At 48.0% G+C, this 21,064-nt stretch overlaps 1 protein-coding gene across 1 annotated transcript; it reads left to right on the forward strand.

The window, feature by feature from the left end:
- The first annotated feature begins 322 nt into the window (after nucleotides 1-322).
- On the forward strand, nucleotides 323-20,263 carry LOC125547766 (uncharacterized). The gene is made up of 3 exons (XM_048711543.2): nucleotides 323-1,183; nucleotides 15,568-15,573; nucleotides 19,871-20,263. Exons 1-3 carry the CDS (start codon nucleotides 482-484, stop codon nucleotides 20,261-20,263), a joined length of 1,101 nt encoding a protein of 366 aa, XP_048567500.2. The 5' UTR covers nucleotides 323-481.
- The last annotated feature ends 801 nt before the right edge of the window (nucleotides 20,264-21,064 follow it).

Raw genomic sequence — 21,064 nt, forward strand, 5'->3', positions numbered from 1 at the left:
TCGCTCTGGTTTTTTTCCTCGCCAACACATAGCTTTGGTTGTATATGACTTTGCTATTTGTTGGTGTTTTTGTGTGCGTGCATTGATGTTGGCTGTGTGCATCCTAACTATGCAGAAGCCGGGTGTGTACTCATTATGTTTATATCCTCTTGATGCTTCATTTGAGGTAATAAAATTCACCCTATGTCGAAAAAGAATGTCATGTTTCAGTTGGTGCAATTGCATAGTATCCAAAAATTGAATCCACCGAAACCAAGCGTGTACGCGTGGTTCGTTTGATTGACTCTTCCACTACGATCGAGGAAGACTTCACGCTTGGAAGACTCAGAAAACACACACACACACAGAGAGAGAGAGAGAGAGAGAAGACTCCAAGTCTCTCTTGATCGAAGCAGAACGCGTGGAAATGGACTCCAGATTCCTCTCGCTCTATGTAATACAAGCAACCTGACCAGTCTTCAGTAGTTCACTATCACGTTTAATGGCGGAGATTGTTGCTTCCGCGGTGGTCGGCGAGACGCTTACAAGGATCTCCAGCTTCATCATCGACAAGCCTGCTGGCAAGCGGCCATGCGACAGAGACGAGATGGAGAGGCTGGAGATGGCGCACATCAAGATGGAGGCCGCGCTGCAGCTGTCCGACCGGTGGCAGATCACCGCCGCGCCGGTGCTCCTCTGGCGGAGCAAGCTGAAGCGTGCCGCCCAGGAGTGCGACGACACGCTGCGCCTCTGCAGGCAGCGCCAGCGCGCCGTGGTAGATGAAGAGCTCAGGCGGCAGGCATCCTCGCTCCCCACGCGCATCGCCCACGCGGCCAAGTCGCTCGTGTCATCTCTCGTCAGCCGCGGCAAGGACGTCGGCGAACCGGTCCCCGTCCGGAGCTTCGAGAGGTTCGCGGAGGGCGCCGGCGAGTTCGTCAGGTTCGTGGAGCTGGGCGGGACCCCGCGGCAGCACCTCTTCTTCGACCCGCTCATCGGCCACCTCCTCGCGGGCAAGACGGCGCGGTACCAGGCGCTGCAGGGCGGCAGGTTCTACTACCTCGGCATCCGGCCCACGAGCTTCGCGGAGCGCGGGGTGGAGGCCATGGTCGGCTTCGTCCTCCAGGACTTCAGGGCGCCTGCCAAGAGCTTCAGCTCGAGGTTCATGCTGCGCCTCTCCGAGAGCAGCGACGTGCTCGGGATCATAGCCAGGTGCATGTGAAACAAGAGGCTAGAAGCGCATGCCGGGGCAGGGGCGCATTGCGTGTTTATATAGGCCAGACATGTGGCTAAGATTACAAAGGAGGTTAGGGATAGGTTAGGTGTGGATTAATCTCCAAGTTAAGCTAATTACCAAGATCTAATCACAACAACCTAACCTATCCTAATTACAACACACACGTCACATATCTAACCGGCACGGTTTATAACAATACCGTGGCAAGGCATACAATGATGTTTAACACTCCCCCTCAATCACAACTATCTAAGTTAAGATTGCGTCGAAAGACCTCCAGCTGCCGCAGCGATAATGGTTTAGTAAAGCCATCTGCTACTTGATCACCAGTAGGTACAAATTAAATATTCAAAAGCTTGTTAGCAACTCTTTCACGAACAAAATGATAATCAATCTCAATGTGCTTTGTTCTAGGATGAAAGACAGGATTGGCAGAGAGATAAGTAGCTCCAAGATTGTCATACCACAGTGAGGCGGCAGGCAAATGACGAATACCCAATTCTGTCAGCATATTTTGAACCCAAATAATTTCAGCAGTGGCATTCGCTAAGGCCTTGTACTCAGCTTCTGTACTTGATCTGGACACAGTGGCTTGCTTACGTGCACTCCAAGAAACTAGATTGCCACCAAAGAATACTGCAAAACCTCCAGTAGACCGCCGATCATCAGGACAACCTGCCCAGTCTGCATCTGAAAATGCACTAACAAGTGTAGAGTCTGACTTGGCAAGTTTGAGACCATGACTCTTGGTTGCCTGAAGGTACCGAAGAATTCTTTTTACTGCTGTCCAATGAGTGCTAGTGGGTGCATGGAGAAACTGGCAGACTTTGTTGACTGAAAAACATATATCTGGCCTGGTTAAAGTCAAATATTGCAAAGCTCCTACCACACTTCTGTACCTGTTGGAGTCCTCGGCTCCAAGTGCCTCTCCATCATAAAGAGACAACTTCTCTGAAGTGGACAACGGGGTTGGAGAGGGTTTGCAACCTTTCATGCCTACTCGCTCAAGGATATCTTGTACATATTTTTCTTGGTACAGAATGATTCCACGAGCCACATGCTTCACCTCGATGCCAAGAAAAAAAATGAAGATTACCCAAATCCTTGAGAGCAAAATCCATGCGCAGATTCTGAAGAAGAGCATCAACTGCCCTAACGGAGGAGCTGGTGACAATAATATCATCAACATAAATAAGCATAAAAATGGTCACTCCATGCCGATGATAAAAAAACAGTGAGGTATCCCCTTGGAAGCAGCAAAACCAAGAGACTGTAACTTGGAGTACAGGCGATAATACCAGGCTCTGGGTGCTTGTTTCAAACCATAGATTGCTTTGTCAAGCTTGCAGACATGTCGTGGTAAAGCTGAATTTTCATACCCAGGAGGCTGCCTCATAAACACCTCTTCTTTCAGAACACTGTGCAAAAACGTGTTCTTTACATCTAGTTGTCGCATGCACCAGTTTCTAGATATTGCAAGTGAAAGAATCAACCTAATAGCAGCAGCTTTTACCACAGGTCTAAAACTATCCTCGTAATCAATCCCGTACCTTTGCTTAAAGCCTTTTGCCACAAGGCATACCTTGTACCTGTCAATCGTGCCATCAGACTTGCTTTTTACCTTGTACACCCACTTGCAATCGATCACATTTCTCCCTCTGACCAGTGGAACCAAGTGCCATGTCTTGTTTGCTATGAGGGCTGAAAATTCTTTGTCCATAGCCTGCTTCCACTTGGAGTCAGCAAGAGCATCATGCAGATTCTTGGGTTCACCTGTGGCACAAAAAGAATCCCAACGAACACAACCATCTTTATATACCTTAGGCTTGGTAATACCACTTTGTGACCGAGTATGTGATTGGGCAGGAGGCGGCTGAGCTGGTTGAGTTTGCTGAAGCTGTAGACGATTTTGCATGGAAGAGACCATGGAGTCAAACGCAGAAAATCCCGAAGCTCCCTCTTGCGGCGACCCAGGCTGATCCGGTGCGGCAGCCGATGGCGAACTGCCACTTGGCAGTTCTGGAGCGGCCACATCCCTCGAGGAAGGTCGCGCCGCGTCAGAGTCCATGCGCCTCGCCTCGTGAGGGCCAGGTGGACCGCGCCCAGCCGGGCTGGCCGACCCACCAGGAGACCGCACGCCCTCCCAGGCCGGGGACATCGCGGTAGTGCGCCTGGCGGGCCCACTAGAGGAGAGCGGGATAGGGCGCCCGCCTGGCCGCCAGTCTGTTGGCGTGGATCCCGGCGAGGATTCGCCTGACGCTGCTGTGGGCGCGGATCCTGCTGCTGATTCGCCTGGCGCGGCTGCAGCCGCGGATCCCGAGGCCACCGGATCTTCTGTGGCTGTATCAGAATCCTCAGGGTGCTGCATAAAATCATAAGAATTTTCACCAAAGTCTTCAATGTTTGGCTGCCCTGTTTCCTGCACACTTTCACCTGGGTCATTAGCATTGGACAAGGACATATTATCAGCAGTAAAATCAGCTCCCCCTTGAGTGAAAAAGGAGACGACAAGAGATGAGAGGGCAGGAGAAGCAATTCTTTGCGAAGTTGAGCACCGGCATTTGAGTGGAGACTTGCGAAGGGAAAAACTTGCTCATCAAAAATGACATCACGGGACACATACACACGACCAGAAGAGATATCAAGGGATTTGTAACCTTTATGAAGGGTACTGTATCCTAGGAAGGCGCATTGCTTGGACCTAAATTCAAGCTTGTGCTTGTTAAAAGGGCGCAAGTTTGGCCAGACGTACGACACACCCAAAAATGCGGAGAAAAGAGTAGTTGGGCTTGGTGCCAAAGAGTCGTTCTAGAGGTGTTTGGTTCTTGATAACTCTACTGGGGATACGGTTAATAAGATAGACCGCAGCGAGAAATGCTTCATGCCAAAATTTAAGTGGCATAAATGCATGAGCAAGTAAAAAGAGACCAACTTCTACGATGTGCCTATGTTTTCTTTCTGCGGAGCCGTTCTGCTGATGAGCATGCGGACAAGAAACGTGGTGTGTGATGCCAATGCGTTCAAAAAATGAGCTCAACCGTTGGTACTCCCCAACCCAGTCGGTTTGCATGGAAATGATTTTACGATCAAAGAGACGTTCAACATGAGCTTGGAAAAGGCGAAATTTTTTGAAGACATCAGATTTATTTTTGAGCAAATATATCCAGCTAAACTTGCTAAAATCATCAATAAAACTGACATAGTATTTCTGCCTTCCTACAGAGACGGGTCCAGGACCCCAAACATTTGAAAAAATCAGCTCTAAAGGAGCTGTGGATTCACTAGTTGAACGAGAGTAAGGTAACTGATGGCTCTTGGTCATCTGACATGCATCACACAACAGAAGGTGGTCTTGTTTATTCGAGACAGGAAGATTGAAATCACATAGAATCTTTTGAACTACCGGAAGGGCAGGGTGCCCTAGGCGCTTGTGCCACCGAGAGGTGGAAGGCTTGATGGCAGGAAGAACTTGGCGTGGAGGTGCACTTTGCCGTCCGGTCATGGGGAACAAGCCCCATCTACTCTTGTTTTGAAGAATTGTTCTCCGGGTAGCCTGATCCTTAACAAGAAAGAATTCAGGATGAAGCTCAATGAATACATCATTATCTCGCATAAGATTATAGGCAGAAAGAAGGCTTTGGTCGGCACTAGGAGCATGAAGGATGTTGTTGAGATGTAAGGAACCAGAGGGAGTAGATAATACTGAATAACCAATATGCGCTATGTCCATACCTTGCCCACTTGCCGTGTGAATTTGGTGCCGGTGTAGCGATCACGGACGGCTAGCTTCTCCAACTCGCCGGTGACACTAGTAGAAAACAGGGCTTTGGTCCAGGCCGGGTCAGCCCATTAGTCCCGGTTCAGTCCAGAACCGGGACCAATGTGGGCATTGGTCCCGGTTCATGAGCCCAGGGGGCCGGCCGGGCCATGTGGGCCATTGGTCCCGGTTCATCTAGACCTTCTGGTCCCGGTTGGTGGGATGAACCGGGACCAATGGGCCTCGCTCCTGGCCCACCACCATTGGTCCCGGTTGGTGGCTTGAACCGGGACCAAAGGCTCCCCTTTAGTCCCGGCTCATGTCACCAACTGGGACCAATGAGGTGCCTATATATACCCCTCGCTCGCGAGCAGAGCACCCCAGTGCTCTGTTTTTCTCTGGCCGAGGGGGAGAGGGCTTTGTGGTGCTCTAGCTCACCTCCTATGCACATGAGGTGTTCGATGGAATGCCCGAGCCACACTACTTAAGCTTTCTCCTCTCGAAGCTCGACCTCCAAGCTCCATTTTCCTCGAGATTTTTCTAGATTTAGCGGTCCGTCACGCCCCGTCCCCGTCTTCACCGTCGTCGATCACCCGCGCCGATCTCATCACCGACACCACCGTGGTGAGCCTCTTGTTCTTATCTTCTTTCTGAAAGGAAATTTTTTCTTACTTGTATGTTTAGATAGATACTTGTATCATTTTCTTACATTTATTATTGCATCTTATATAGTGCGATGGTTTTGGTATCCGCCCCCGTCGGCCCTCGTCCTGTCTATGATTCGGATGTGGTATGTATATTATCTTTATAACTATTGGTTCATTTATTGTTTATGAAAATTATGCCGACCAATGTGACATAGATTTTATTTATCTAGGATGTATGTGAATCGGAAATGCCAACCGACGCTATTGTCGAGAGGTTAAATTTAGTTGAAGAAGAAAACAATTTGTTGAAGGAAAGAATAAAAAAAATTGAGGAGGAGAAGATGATATTGGAGTTGCATGTTGCGGATGTCGTCGATGATCACAAGATCAAGATGGATGCAATGCGCTTGAAGATTAGAAAGATTAGAAAATATGCCATTCATACCGAGGCTTGGTATCATTATGCCGTTGGATCAATTGTTACCTTGGTTGCGATTATGATCGCATTTGTTTTCGCATTGAAATGTTTTACATAGTTTCAATGTATGGTTTAATTAATTAGATGCTCTGGAGAGCTATATGTTGTTAGATGAGAACTATGTATGCACTTTGGTTTTAATGTGATGATGAACTTCTATTAATTTGGACACTTAATTATATATAATGCACGCAGATGAACCGGCAATGGATGTACGGTGACAGACACACCCGCGAGTACATTAAGGGCGTGCATGAGTTTCTCGATGCGGCTGAGGCAAACAAGCAGAATGGTTTTATGTGTTGTCCATGCACTGAATGTGGGAATACGAGGTCTTACTCTAACCGGAAAATCCTTCACTCCCACCTGCTTTACAAGGGTTTCATGCCACACTATAATGTTTGGACGAGGCACAAAGAAATAGGGGTTATGATGGAAGACGGCGAAGAAGAAGAGTACGATGACAACTATGTGCCCCCTGAATACGGTGATGCTGCAACGGGGGGAGCTGGTGAAGATCAAGAGGAACCAGACGATGTGCCCAATGATGCTGCAACGGGTGAAGCTGCTGAAGATCAAGAGGAACCAGACGATGTGCCCGATGATGATGATCTCTGCCGGGTCATTGTCGATGCAAGGACGCAATGCATTAGTCAAAAGGAGAAGCTGAAGTTCGATCGCATGTTAGAGGATCACAAAAAAGGGTTATACCCCAATTGCGAAGATGGCAACACAAAGCTCGGTACCGTACTGGAATTGCTGCAGTGGAAGGCAGAGAATGCTGTGGCTGACAAAGGATTTGAGAAGCTACTGAAAATATTGAAGAAGAAGCTTCCAAAGGATAACGAATTGCCTGATAGTACATACGCAGCAAAGAAGGTCGTATGCCCTCTAGGATTGGAGGTGGAGAAGATACATGCATGCCCTAATGACTGCATCCTCTACCGCGGTGCATACAAGGATCTGAACGCATGCCCGGTATGCGGTGCATTGCGGTATAAGATCAGACGAGATGACCTTGGTGATGTTGACGGCGAGCCCCCCAGGAAGAGGGTTCCTGCGAAGGTGATGTGGTATGCTCCTATAATACCACGGTTGAAACGTCTATTCAAAAACGAAGAGCATGCCAAGTTGATGCGATGGCACAGTGAGAACCAAAAGAAAGATGGGAAGTTGAGAGCACCCGCTGACGGGTCGCAGTGGAGAAAAATCGAGAGAAAGTACTGGGATGAGTTTGCAAAGGACCCAAGTAATGTATGGTTTGCTTTAAGCGCGGATGGCATTAATCCTTTCGGGGAGCAGAGCAGCAATCACAGCACCTGGCCCGTGACTCTATGTATGTATAACCTTCCTCCTTGGATGTGCATGAAGCGGAAGTTCATTATGATGCCAGTTCTCATCCAAGGCCCTAAGCAACCCGGCAACGAAATTGATGTGTACCTAAGGCCATTAGTTGAAGAATTTTTACAGCTGTGGAATGAAAACGGTGTACGTACGTGGGATGAGCACAGACAGGAGGAATTTAACCTTAAGGCGTTGCTGTTCGTGACCATCAATGATTGGCCCGCTCTCAGTAACCTTTCAGGACAGACAAACAAAGGATACCATGCATGCACGCACTGTTTAGATGACACTGAAAGTATATACCTGGACAAATGCAGGAAGAATGTGTACCTGGGCCATCGTCAATTTCTTCCGACCAACCATCAATGTCGAAAGAAAGGCAAGCATTTCAAAGGTGAGGCAGATCACCGGAAGAAGCCCGCCATGCGCACCGGTGATCACGTGCTTGCTATGGTCAATGATTTACACTACGTAATCTTTGGAAAGGGTCCCGGTGGACTAGCTGTTCCGAATGACGCTGAGGGACACGCACCCATGTGGAAGAAGAAATCTATATTTTGGGACCTACCCTACTGGAAAGACCTAGAGGTCCGCTCCTCAATCGACGTGATGCACGTGACGAAGAATCTTTGCGTGAACCTGCTAGGCTTCTTGGGCGTGTATGGGAAGACAAAAGATACACCTGAGGCACGGGAGGACCTGCAACGTTTGCACGAAAAAGACGGCATGCCTCCAAAGCAGTATAAAGGTCCTGCCAGCTACGCTCTTACAAAAGAAGAGAAAGAAATCTTCTTTGAATGCCTGCTCAGTATGAAGGTCATGACAGGCTTCTCATCGAATATAAAGGGAATAATAAATATGCCAGAGAAAAAGTTTCAGAACCTAAAGTCTCATGACTGCCACGTGATCATGACGCAACTAGTTCCGGTTGCATTGAGGGGGCTTCTACCGGAAAATGTCTGATTAGCCATTGTGAAGCTATGTGCATTCCTCAATGCAATCTCTCAGAAGGTGATCGATCCAGAAATCGTACCAAGGCTAAGGAGTGATGTGGCGCAATGTCTTGTCAGTTTCGAGCTGGTGTTCCCACCATCCTTCTTCAATATCATGAAGCACGTCCTAGTTCATCTAGTTGACGAGATTGTCATCCTGGGGCCCGTATTTCTACACAATATGTTCCCCTTTGAGAGGTTCATGGGAGTCCTAAAGAAATATGTCCGTAATCGCGCTAGGCCAGAAGGAAGCATCTCCATGGGCCATCAAACAGAGGATGTTATCGGGTTTTGTGTTGACTTCATTCCTGGCCTTAACAAGATAGGTCTCCCTAAATCGCGGTATGAGGGGAGACTGACTAGAAAAGGCACTCTTGGAAGAGACTCAATAATATGCAGGGACAGATATTCTTGGTCTGAAGCACACTACACAGTTCTACAGAACTCTACCTTGGCGACCCCGTATGTCGATGAACACAAGAACAGTCTGCGCTCCAAACACCCGGAGCAGTGCGACGACTGGATTACATGTGAACACATCAGGACTTTCAGCAGTTGGTTGGAAACACTTCTCAGAGGTGACAACACTGTTTGTGATGAGTTGTACTTGTTGTCCAGGGGACCATCTTTGACTGTATTGACTTACAAAGGATACGAGATAAATGGGAATACATTTTACACGATCGCCCAAGATCAAAAGAGCACCAACCAAAACAGCGGTGTCCGCTTTGATGCAGGAACCGAGAGCGGAAAGGATACATATTATGGTTACATAGTGGACATATGGGAACTTGACTACGGACCTGATTTTAAGGTCCCTTTGTTTAAGTGCAAATGGGTCAATCTGTTAGGCGGCGGGGTACAGGTAGACCCACAGTATGAAATGACAACAGTGGATCTGAAAAATCTTGGATACACTGACGAACCGTTCGTCCTAGCCAATGATGTGGCACAGGTTATCTATGTGAAGGACATGTCTACCAAACCGAGAAAAAGGAAAGATAAGGAAGCGAATACATCATACGATGAGCCAAAGCGCCACATAGTTCTTTCAGGAAAAAGGAACATCCTGGGAGTGGACGGCAAGACAGACATGTCTGAAGATTATGAAAAGTTTCATGAAATTCCTCCCTTCAATATCAAGGCTGACCCAAGCATCCTGATAAACAATGAAGATTATCCATGGTTACGGCGCAATAAGTAAATGACACAAGCGAAGAAAAAGTGAAGACTTTCTCCCGCAACTTTGTAACACACGAACATGCTACCATTGTCCGTTTTGTACATGCACATGCTATGTGGGTGAAATTATGATACCATCCCAACTTTCAACTTTTTCAGAGTTCATTTGAAATGCTTTCATGTCTTATGGTTCGGCCCTCGTGATACCATGACCATTAGTCCCTGGCCCATGCCAACTTTCAACTTTCAACTTTCTAAAACTAATGGCACTAACAGAAAGTTTATAATTTTGCTCCTCGCCCCTGGCCCATGACCATTAGTCCCGGTTTGTGCCACAAACCGGGACTAAAGGGTTGGTCCTCGTTGCGGGCCGAGTTTAGTCCCACCTCGCCAACCGAAGGGGGCTCATACCGGTTTATAAACCCTTCCCTCTCTGCCTTGTTGAGCTCCTCTCAAAGTGAAAATAGATGCCCTAATAGAGAAAAGTTTAACCTAAATTCATAGTGAATTTCTCTGAAATTCATAGAAATTTACTAGGAATTTAGGTTGAATTTTCTCTATAAGCGCATCTATTCTCATTTTTTTAGTAAGTTAATCACAAACTTATGATTCAAACAATTTTCAAAGAATTCAAATTTTAACTATTCAAATTTGAAAACTAATGGCACTAACAGCAAGTTTATAATTTTTCTAAAACTAATGGCACTAACAGAAAGTTTATAATTTTTCTAACCTAAGAGCAAACAAAATTAAAAATTAAAGCAAAAAACAAAAGAAAATAAATAATGCAAAAAACAAATCAAAAAAACAGGAAAAAGCTATTTTTATAGTAAAGTTAATCACAAAATAAAATAAATAAAGCAACAAAGAAAACAAAAAAACTAAAAAAGTGTTTTCAAATTTGAAAACTAATGGCACTAACAGAAAGTTTATAATTTTTCTAAAACTAATGGCACTAATAGAAAGTTTATAATTTTGCTAACCTAAAAGCAAACATAATTAAAAATTAAAGCAAAAAACAAAAGAAAATAAATAATGCAAAAAACAAATCAAAAAAACAGGAAAAAACTATTTTTATAGTAAAGTTAATCACAAAATAAAATAAATAAAGCAACAAACAAAACAAAAAAACTAAATAAGTGTTTTCAAATTTGAAAACTAATGGCACTAACAGAAAGTTTATAATTTTTCTAAAACTAATGGCATTAACAGAAAGTTTATAATTTTGCTAACCTAAAAGCAAACAGAATTAAAAATTAAAGCAAAAAACAAAAGAAAATAAATAATGCAAAAAAACAAATCAAAAAAACAGGAAAAACTATTTTTGTAGTAAAGTTAATCACAAAATAAAATAAATAAAGCAACAAAGAAAACAAAAAAACAAAAAAATTATTTTCAAATTTGAAAACTAATGGCATTAACAAAAAGTTTATAATTTTTCTAAAACTAAAAGCATAAAGAATTAAAAAATAAAGCAAAAAACAAAAGAAAATAAATAAAGCAACAAAAAACAAAAAAAATGCCACCTACTGGGCCACCACGGCCTGAATACGACTAGAAACCCTACCATGGGCCAGGATTCAGGCCCGCAGCAGGCCCAGTAGGCCCACAGGCATTGCAGTGACAGATTAGGCCCGAAAGCCTGCAGTTGAGAGGAGCTCGGGAGGGTGGGCGCAGCAGTGCTTATAAACCACTCCCGAGCCCTCTCAACTAGCGAGGTGGGATTAAACTTTTGGGCGCGGGGCAGCACAAGGCCATTGGTCCCGGTTGGTGGCACCAACCGGGACTAAAGGGGGCATTGGTCACGGTTCGTGGCACCAACCGTGACCAATGCCCCCCTTTAGTCCCGGTTGGTGCCACCAACCGGGACCAAAGGCCGCCGCTTCCCGCCCTTTGGGCTGCTGAAAAGAGGCCTTTGGTCCCGGTTGCTGGCACTAACCGGGACTAAAGGGGGAATTAGTCCCGGTTTATGCCACCAACCGGGACTAAAGCTTGGACTATATAACAAACACTTGTGAAAATTTTCAGTTTGCATCGCCAGTTCCCCCCTCCCCCGCTGACGACGCCGTCAGGCTGCTCCACCTCGCCGTCTACGCCGCCACCGCCAACGTCGTCGCCTCCACGAGCCCGCGTCGTCCTCATCGCCGGCATCCCCGAGCCCGCCGTCCTCATCGTCCCCGTCGCTGCGTGCCTCCCCGAGCCAACCCCTCCTCGTCCCTGTCGCCGGCCGCGCGCCGTCCCCGTCACCGCGTACCGCCCCGAGCCCGCCGTCCTCGTCGCCGGACTCCTGCCATCGCCGCCCCCCTCGAAGTGAGCCCCCCCTTTCCCATGGTCCCGATCGAGTGCGGCCCTTGCTCTCTGCCCCTGCTCCATGGTCGCTGCCGGCCCCGACGCATTGAAGAGTGGAAGGAGAGGAGAAGGAGTGGAGCAGCAGCAAACTTTTCTGAAATTTCTGATTTTTTTTACAGATATGAACAGTGCATATAGAGGGTGTTTGATCAAATGCTAGATGGCTTTGGGCATTTTTAGGATTTATGATATTTTTTGTGGTGAGGTACTGATGCAAGACAAAGGTGATGGCAAAATTTCAGAATATTTTGATTGGTTTAGAATAGGTTTTCAGCAAGGAATTTGAATCTGGTTCAAATTTCATTTGAATGAAATTAAAAAATTTAAACTATGGATCAGAAGGTTTTTGGTGAAATGGAGTGTGGGTACTGTCATGAAGTTGGAGTAATTTTTGTGGTTGTAAAAGAGTTAGGAAAATTTAGAATGTGCTAAATATGTCAAAAATTTATGTGAAAAAGAATGAGAGGAAAAAGGAAAATAAGAAGAGGAAGAAAGGAGAAGAAGAGGAGAGGAAGAAGAGGAGAAATAAATAAGAAGAAGAAAAAAAAGAAAAAGAAGAGGAAAAGAAGAAAGGAATAGAGGAGAAGAAGAGAAAATAGAAGATTCTATTTTCTCTTCTTCTCCACTATTCCTTTCTTCTTCTCCTCTTTTTTTCTTCTTTTTTTCTTCGATCTTCTCCTCTAGCTATTCCTTTCTTCTTCTCCTCTTTCTTCTTCTTCTTCTTCTTCTTCTTCTTCTTCTTCTTCTTCTTAATTTTTATCGGGAACGAGGGTGTCGAGGATCGCCGAGGGGTCGAGGGTCGGGAACGAGGGTAGAGGGTCGAGGGTCGGGAACTAGGGTAGAGGGTCGAGGGTCGTTAAGGGGTCAAGGGTCGAGGGTTTCAGGGTCGAGGGTTCTATAGGGTCGAGGGATCAAGGGTCGAGGGTTCCAGGGTCGTCTAGGAGTTGAGGGTTCCAGGGTCGTCGAGGATAGGAAAGAAGAAAATAAGAAGAGGAAAGAAAGAAGAAGAGGAGAAGAAAAGAAGAGGAGAAATAAATAAGAAGAAGAAAAAAGAAGGAAAAGAAGAGGAGAAGAAGAAAGGAATAGTGGAGAAGAAGAGAAAATAGAATATATTCTGTTTTCTCTTCTTCTCCACTATTCCTTTCTTCTTCTCCTCTTTTTTTTCTTCTTTTTTCTTCGATCTTCTCCTCTAGCTATTCCTTTCTTCGAGGGTTCTATAGGGTCGAGGGATCGAGGGTCGAGGGTTCCAGGGTCGTCTAGGGGTCGAGGGTTCCAGGGTCGTCGAGGGTTCGAGGGGTCGAGGATCGCCGAGGGGTCGAGAGAGGTTTCCTAGTGTCAAAGTATTGAAGAAATCCATGGCTTCATCATTAGCCGGAAGTAACCAGGGCATGACGAAGTCCTCCAAAGTTATTTTGGAATGGTGTCCCGGATAGGATAATTTGCCTTTTTGTATGAATTTCAGCAAAGGCCTTCCAAATAATGATATTTGGAAGGTGTTGCTGAACTTTGTACCAAAAAGCGAATTATCTTATCTAGGACTCCGTTTCAAAATAACTTTGGAGAGCTTCGTACCATCATGCACATGTTACTTTCGCCTAATGATGAATACATGGTTTTGTTGAATCCTTTGACACTAGGAAACCTTCCGACCCCTCGGCGATCCTCTCGAACATGAGAGGAAGAAGAGGATAAAAAAAGAAGAGGAAGAAGAAGAAGAAGAATACATGGTTTTGTTGAATCCTTTGACACTAGGAAACCTTCCGACCCCTCGGCGATCCCCTCGTCTCGGCGATCTTCTCCTCTATTCTTTCTTCTCCTCTTTTTTTTCTTCTTCTTCATCTTTTTTTATCGGGAACGAGGGTCGTCGAGGGACATATAGATGTAGTGTCGTCGTTGTCGATATATACCCCCTCCCGATAGCTTCAACACGTGGGGGGGGGGGGGTCAAGGCCACTAATTAATATATATGATTCCTTACTATGATTAGGTAGCTACTTCTACGTTTGGCACTAATATATCCATCTGTCATGTTTGAATAATAATTGCCATGTTGTAAATATTTGTAGAAACTATGAACACCGCCCGAGACGAAGCAAAAGAAGCGTTGTTGAGGGACATAATCGCAGAAGGAAGTGATGCCGTCTCTTTGTTTCTCAACGACACTGATGGTCTGGAAGGAGAGGGTGAAGAAGCTGGCTACGGTGACCTAATGCCGGTGCAAGAAGAAGAACATGAGGACGGCTCCGGTGACCCAATGCCGGTGCAAGAAGGAGACCGTGATGACGGCTCCGGTGACCGAACCGAGACCGGTGACCGAACCGAACCCCTATATTAGTTAAGCCTGTGCTGACTAGCTGATTGATGCATTCATTGTTTTGGTATGTACACATATTAATTAAGTCTTTGTTCTTTTTTCTAGCCCTCCGGATCGAGCACAACTTCGGTAAAGAGACGAGGCCCGAAGAAAAAATTTGAGCTCGGATGAAAAGTTTGAGATCATAGCAATCGCGCCCGACGGCCAACCGATTGAACCCCTCCGGACAAAGAGCGCATTTGTTGCTCAGTGCGGGGTTCTGGTTAGGGACAAGATCCCGATAAGCATCCAGCAATGGTTTAAGCCGGCTACAGAAGACCCTGAGGTGTCTTATGTCAATGATATGCAGAAAAATGATCTTTGGACTGGGCTGAAGTCAAATTTCACCCTACCGCCAGAGGATAATCCAGAGAACCCAGTTAAAGAGCAATTAATCAAGTCTTTTGCTCTTAAGAGGATGGCAGAACTATTCAGGAGGTGGAAGAAAGAGCTGAATAAGTTTGTCGAAAATAATGAGACACCAGAATTCAAGGGCAGATATGAGAAGATCAGAGATCACTGGCCCGCATTTGTGGCCCACAAGACATCGGAAAAGAGTAAGAAGATGTCGGTGACAAACAAGCAAAATGCTGCGAAGAAGATGCTTCACCATCGCACGGGGTCAGGTGGCTACCTCGTAGCCCGGCCTAAGTGGGCCAAGACTGAGAATGATCTGGTTGATAAAGGGATCGAACCAGAGATAATTAGCTGGCCAGACCGTTGCCGGACTTGGTTCTTCGGGGCTGGTGGAACCTTGGACCCTGTAACAGGGAAGTGCATTTGGACGAACGATCAAATGGACATACCAGTCAGGAAGCTTAAGCAGTATATTGAAGCAGTGCAGCAAGGGAAGTTCTTTCCAGACAGAGAGAACGACGAGCTCACAATGGCCCTCGGGAATCCTGAGCACCCTGGACGGACACGAGGCACGCCAGGCTCCATTCCGTGGAAGGTTGGGTTTCCGGACGCAGGCAGTTACAAATCCCATGAGAGGAGGAAAAAAGTGCAGCAGACCCAAATGCAGGCGCTGCAAGCAAGGGTAGACGCGATAGAGGAAGGAGAAGAAAATCGCAGCAAACGTACTGCCGAAGCTTCCCCCGAAGCTACCCCGCCATCTCAGTGCAGAAGCAGCATGGCTTCCACCGAGCTGCTTCAGCCGGAGCATGCCTTGATGGCTCCTGCCAGCTATCCCGTGGATGCTATCATGGAGTCTCAAAATTGCCACCTTATGACGAAATGGATGAATTTGAAGGTCAAGGTGGCTGTTGGCTCTGTTTATCCTACTGAACCCAGCGCAACTTTTCACTGCCGGCCGATTCCAGAAGGATATGCTAGGGTGATGGTGGATGAAATAACGGAGGGATTTGAGGACCTCCAGCTTGACCACCCTACCGGTGAAGGGGAGACTCGGCTGGGGTCTGCTCTGAAGACTCCATGCCTATGGCGGAAGGAGCTCATCAACCTTCCGAACTAGACGCCTCCGCCTCCTCCTCCTCCTCCGGCGAGTCAGGGCACTCCGCCTCCTCCACCGCCTCCTCCACCGCCTCCTCCTCCGGCGAGTGACGATCAGGGCCCTCGACCGGCTCCTTCTCCGGCACGTGGCGGCACTCCGCCTGCGCCGGCGCGCCCGAGCAGCCAGCCTCCTCCTTCTCCGCCTCGTCAGCAAGGGCGGAAGAGACCCGCCGCTGCTCCAGCAGCTGCTCCGGCGCGTCGTAGTCCTTCTCCTCCGCCTCGTAAGCAAGTAAAGAAGACAACCGCTTCGTCTGCTCGGCCGACGTCTAGCAGTACAACCAGAGGTGGGAGGACATACAGATTCGGTCCTTCTCTGAAGAGTCCACAGAAGTTACCATACGAGAGGACCCCGGAGGAGAACGCGAAGATCGCGTGAACCGAAGTGGATGACTGGTTTCAAGGGTTGAGAGCAAAGAGACATCCACCTCCGGAGGAGAAGGTAGATCCGGTGAAAGTGAAGCGCACTCTGGCTGCCCTGGCAAAACCACCCAAGTCTCCGCCGAAAGGCAACTATGAGCGCATTATTGCAAAGACATGGGCCGAAGCGGAGCGGTCGGGAAGTACAGTCAGTGATCAAAGGCTGAAAGAACGACGAGCAGCTGGGAAACAAATTGCCCAGCTCGGCGAACAAGCGAAGCAATCGTGCCCCCCCCCCTCAAGGTGCCTAGCGACATCGTCGATCCGAGGATGGTGCCCGGTTATGGCAATGTTGACGATTACCTGCCCGATGACGTACATTATGATCCCATGGAGGTGCAGATACACAGATACGAGTACGGGAAGCCTCTCGTCAAAGATGAAAAATCTTTAACAACGATGATGCGAAGATTACATGATTGGTACTTGAAAATCTGCAGAGAGTCCGGGGGGAGGAGTACTTTGTATGCGAGAGTTAAACTGGAGCATGACCTCATTGGAATTGAACTGTTGCCTATTCCATTTGAGGAGTTCTATCAGTTTTTCAATCAATTGGCCCTCGATAAAACAACGATCACCTGCTACTGTCTGTAAGTACTACTACTTCTGTCATTAAGTCTCTCTATATAGCTCATCTCTTTCATTGCATGTATTTATAATTATCCTCACTATATTATGCAGAATGAAGATCGCCGAATTGAAGAAAAGACAAATCGGTGATATTGGGTTCGTTAACACATATCTCATAGATGCAACTGAGGTTGAACATCGTCCCGGAGATACCGAGGCCAACTTGCTACGATCATTCAAAAAAAATGAAAACAAAGATATAATACTCTTTCCTTACAACTTCAAGTGAGTGTTACTGTCTTGTGCATATTCGGTTTCCCTTATATATTAGTCCAGGTTATAGTAATGTAATTGATGAGTTATGCATGCGTGTGCAGTTTCCACTATATTCTCCTAGAGATTAGGCTTGAGCAGGGAGTAGTAACCGTCTTGGACTCTAAACGAAAAGATCCCCAGTTGTATGCGGACATGACTGAAATCCTCAAGAAGTAAGTTAAATCGATCATTATCCACCGTATCAGCAACTTTGTTCATTTCCTGATATCAAGTAATTGTTTTCTTTGTCCGGCAGGGTTTGGAGAAAATTCACCAGAAAAGTTCCGGGACTGCCGAAGGAGCTGGAATTTAGACACCCGAAAGTAAGTACTATAGTAGAATGTTCCGCGCATCTCCTAGTGATTCAAGCCCTAGTTTCATCAATACCATTTAGCATTCTTGCTTATCAGTTTGATTGACCTCTATTTCTTGTAAAGTGGTTGTGGCAGGAACAAGGGAATGATTTCTGTGGATACTACGTCTGCGAGTCCATCCGCCACACGACCTGTGAGCGGGGCGGGTACTCTGACGAACAATATGAAGTACGTAAATAACAACATTCACAATTTTATTTTATTACCATCATTTGTATTGAGTTTCATTCATTCATATATATATGTATTGACCCCCTTCAAATTAGATGTTTCGGAAGTAGGATGAACTCCTAGCACCAGCTCGCATGCGAGCAATTCAAGAGGAATTGGCGGCATTCTTTCTTGACCACGTGATCGCTGAAGACGGAGAATACTATGTGGACCATGAGTCCGTATGATTATATTTGTAAGAGATAATTATTGTATACATGTAGCCGGTAGTATCGGATAGATATACGAGAACTTTTTGTTCGACCAATCTCTCGGAGAAGGAGAGGTGGTCGATATCACTTCTCTCTGTATGCATATATGTTCATGACGATCTTCTGTTTCCTTCGTTTGCTTACTAGCTAACTAGCGTGTCTAGTCCTCTCTATACGTATGTATAGTACGTAGCGTCGACCAAGCATGGACATAAGAGAGGACACTTCTCTCTATTAATTATAGCTAGCTAACACAATATATGAAACACCTAAATTAACCCCCCAAAACCCCCAACCCACCCCCCCCTCCCCATTTAAAAAAAAACAAAAACCCCAGCCACAGAAATGCTGACGCGTGGATGCCTATTGGTCCCGGTTGGTGCCACCAACCGGGACCAAAGGGTCTCCTGCCTGGGCTCCGCGCACAGGCCACGTGGAGGCCCATCAGTCCCGGTTCTGGATTGAACCGGGACTAAAGGGACAGGGCATTAGTACCGACACTTTAGTCCCGGTTCAGGAACCGAGACTAAAGGCCCTTACGAACCGGGACAACATGCCCTTTTTCTACCAGTGTGACGTGATCTGTGGCGCTGGTGTCGAGATACCAATTGGTATCCACGCCGTAGGAGTGGGCAGAGTTGGCGGAGCGTGGGTTGCCACCACTACCGCCGCCGCCACCGCGCCCACCGCCGCCGCGTCCGCCACCACCGCTGCCTGCAGGGTTACGTACATTGTTGTTGAAGCCTTTATCGAACCTCTTCTTTCAGCGCCATGCACCGTGGCCTTCCTCCTTGCAGATTTGACAGCGTTCGCGGTCACCACGGTCACCGCGGTCACCGTTCTGCTGGCGCGGCGCACCACCGCCACCACCATTGCCTGAGTTATCCGAGTAGTTGCCCCCGCCGTAGCCACCGCGTCCACCACCCCGACCACCGCGACCGCCGCCGTAGCTGCCATGACCACCCTTCGTAGCGAGGTTGGCGGAGTGATGAGCGGAGAAGGCGGCATGCTGGGCGGTGATCCGGGCCTCCGCAGAGAGCAGCAGCGAGAAGAGTTCGCTGAGACCGATCGGCCGATCGGTGGCAGCGCGTGTGGAGATGGAGGTGACGAACCCGTTGTAGTCGGGCTCGTGCATGAGGCCCTCGAGGATGTGCGAGACGATATCCTCCTCCTCGAGGGGCTTTCCTGCAGCAGCAAGTTCATCTGCTAACCCCTTCATCTTCGTGAAGTAAGTAGAGGCGGAGAGATCGCCCTTGCGGGCGTTGCCGATCGCCGAGTGAAGCTGAATTTGACGTGCTCGGGACTGCGCAGAGAAGCTCTCGACCAGGGCTTGCCAGACGCCGGCGGCGGCGGTGTGATTGGACACCTGCATCAGAACCTCACGGGATAGAGATGCGAGCAAAAAAGTTAGGACCTTTTGATCTTGAGTAACCCAGATTGCATGCTCTGGATTGGGCAGCTCGGTGGTCTCCTTCTTCCCATTGGTCTCCTTCTCGGTGACGATGACAGCAGCGGGTTCCTCGATCGAGCCGTCAAGGTAGCCCTTCATCGCCGCAGCCCTGACGTGCGGAAGAACTTGGACCTTCCACACCAGGAAGTTGTCACGGGTGAGTTTCTCCGTGATGGTGCGGCCGAGGGAGGCGAGCGAGGGCATGGCCATGGCGTGGGAGGAGGAAGAAGATGACATGATCTAGATGTGTGGAAGAACTAGGCTCTGTATACCATGTGAAACAAGAGGCTGGAAGCGCATGCCGGGGCAGGGGCGCATTGCATGTTTATATAGGCCAGACATGCGGCTAAGATTACAAAGGAGGTTAGGGATAGGTTAGGTGTGGATTGATCTCCAAACTAAGCTAACTACCAATATCTAATCACAACAACCTAACCTATCATAACTACAACATGCACGCCACATATCTAACCGGCATACAATGATGTTTAACAGTGCATGCAGGCGGTGACGCCGCACCTCAAGGTGGCAGCGGAAGGCCTCACGAGGGAGCTCGTCCAGCTGCCCACGCAGGATTTCTCCTGGGTGGAGAGCTTGCCCTTCAGAGAGACTGAGTACTGGGTCGATATACACAGGACCTTGACCCAATGCCTTCGTCCAGACCCACTCTGCTGCAGCGGCCATGATGGTTTCATCGTCCCTTCCACTTGTAGCAGCAAGAGCGACAAACAATCGTCGGTGTCACCAGCGAAGTCGAGGCTGGCGTGCACACTGTTTCCAGAGCAGGTGATTACGGTCTACCTGCAACGCCATATCTCGCCGCCGCCTCAAGCTCCGCACAAAACACACGAAAGGCACGACGCCGACATGGCGACATGCATCGTCTGACGTGAAGCTCTCGATAGGCCGTCGACGTCGAGCGCCACCTTCTTCGCCAGGTTCCAACCCCCTCTCTGACGCCGCCGCCTTGGGCCGGGTCAGGGCCGCCATGGACGACGGCGGCGCGCAGCTCACAGTCACCGTGCCCAGGGTCGGTGCCGCCGTGACCATGCCCGAGCCGTCCGTCGCCATCGAGGTCCTCGAGCCCAGCCCGTGCTGACGGCGGTCGCGCGCGACGCCGGTGCCGACTCCGGCAGACGTACGTGCAGTACTAAGTTGCCGCTCGTATGTACGCAGGGTTCCACAAGTTTGGATGCATCTCTCTCTGGACAAAACGCCGGCTTGAACGCGGGCAAGCACTGAATCGCGTGCGTATATATGGTAGGTTCCATCGCGACTCGAGAAAAGGAATTCTCGTCTCCTCATGTCTAATTTCTTTCTTTCCTCGGCACCGGCAGGTTCCATCTTCCATCTGCAGGCCATGGACGACGGCGCCGCCCGTACGTGCCGGCAACGGCGGCCATCGGTGTTGGCGATCGACGCAAATCCAAATCGATTCTTGTTTTCCTAGTCGGTTGCAGTACGTACGGAGCACAAAAATCACATATTTTCTGTTGCTTCCGCCGGAATCCAAGCCCCCCCCCCCCCTCTCTCTCTCTATATATATATATGAAATGATTGTAAGATTACCTCGGATGAAGAATAACTTGTTCTGCACTCTGGGTGATGAATAGTAACACTATATATATATAATTCAAATAGTTACATTCCTATTGATTCACTACATAAAATTTGACATAAGAAAATAAA

Source organism: Triticum urartu, chromosome 3A, assembly GCF_056163025.1.
Source record: "Triticum urartu cultivar PI428250 chromosome 3A, HENAU_Tu73, whole genome shotgun sequence".
Classification (NCBI taxonomy): Eukaryota; Viridiplantae; Streptophyta; class Magnoliopsida; order Poales; family Poaceae; genus Triticum; species Triticum urartu.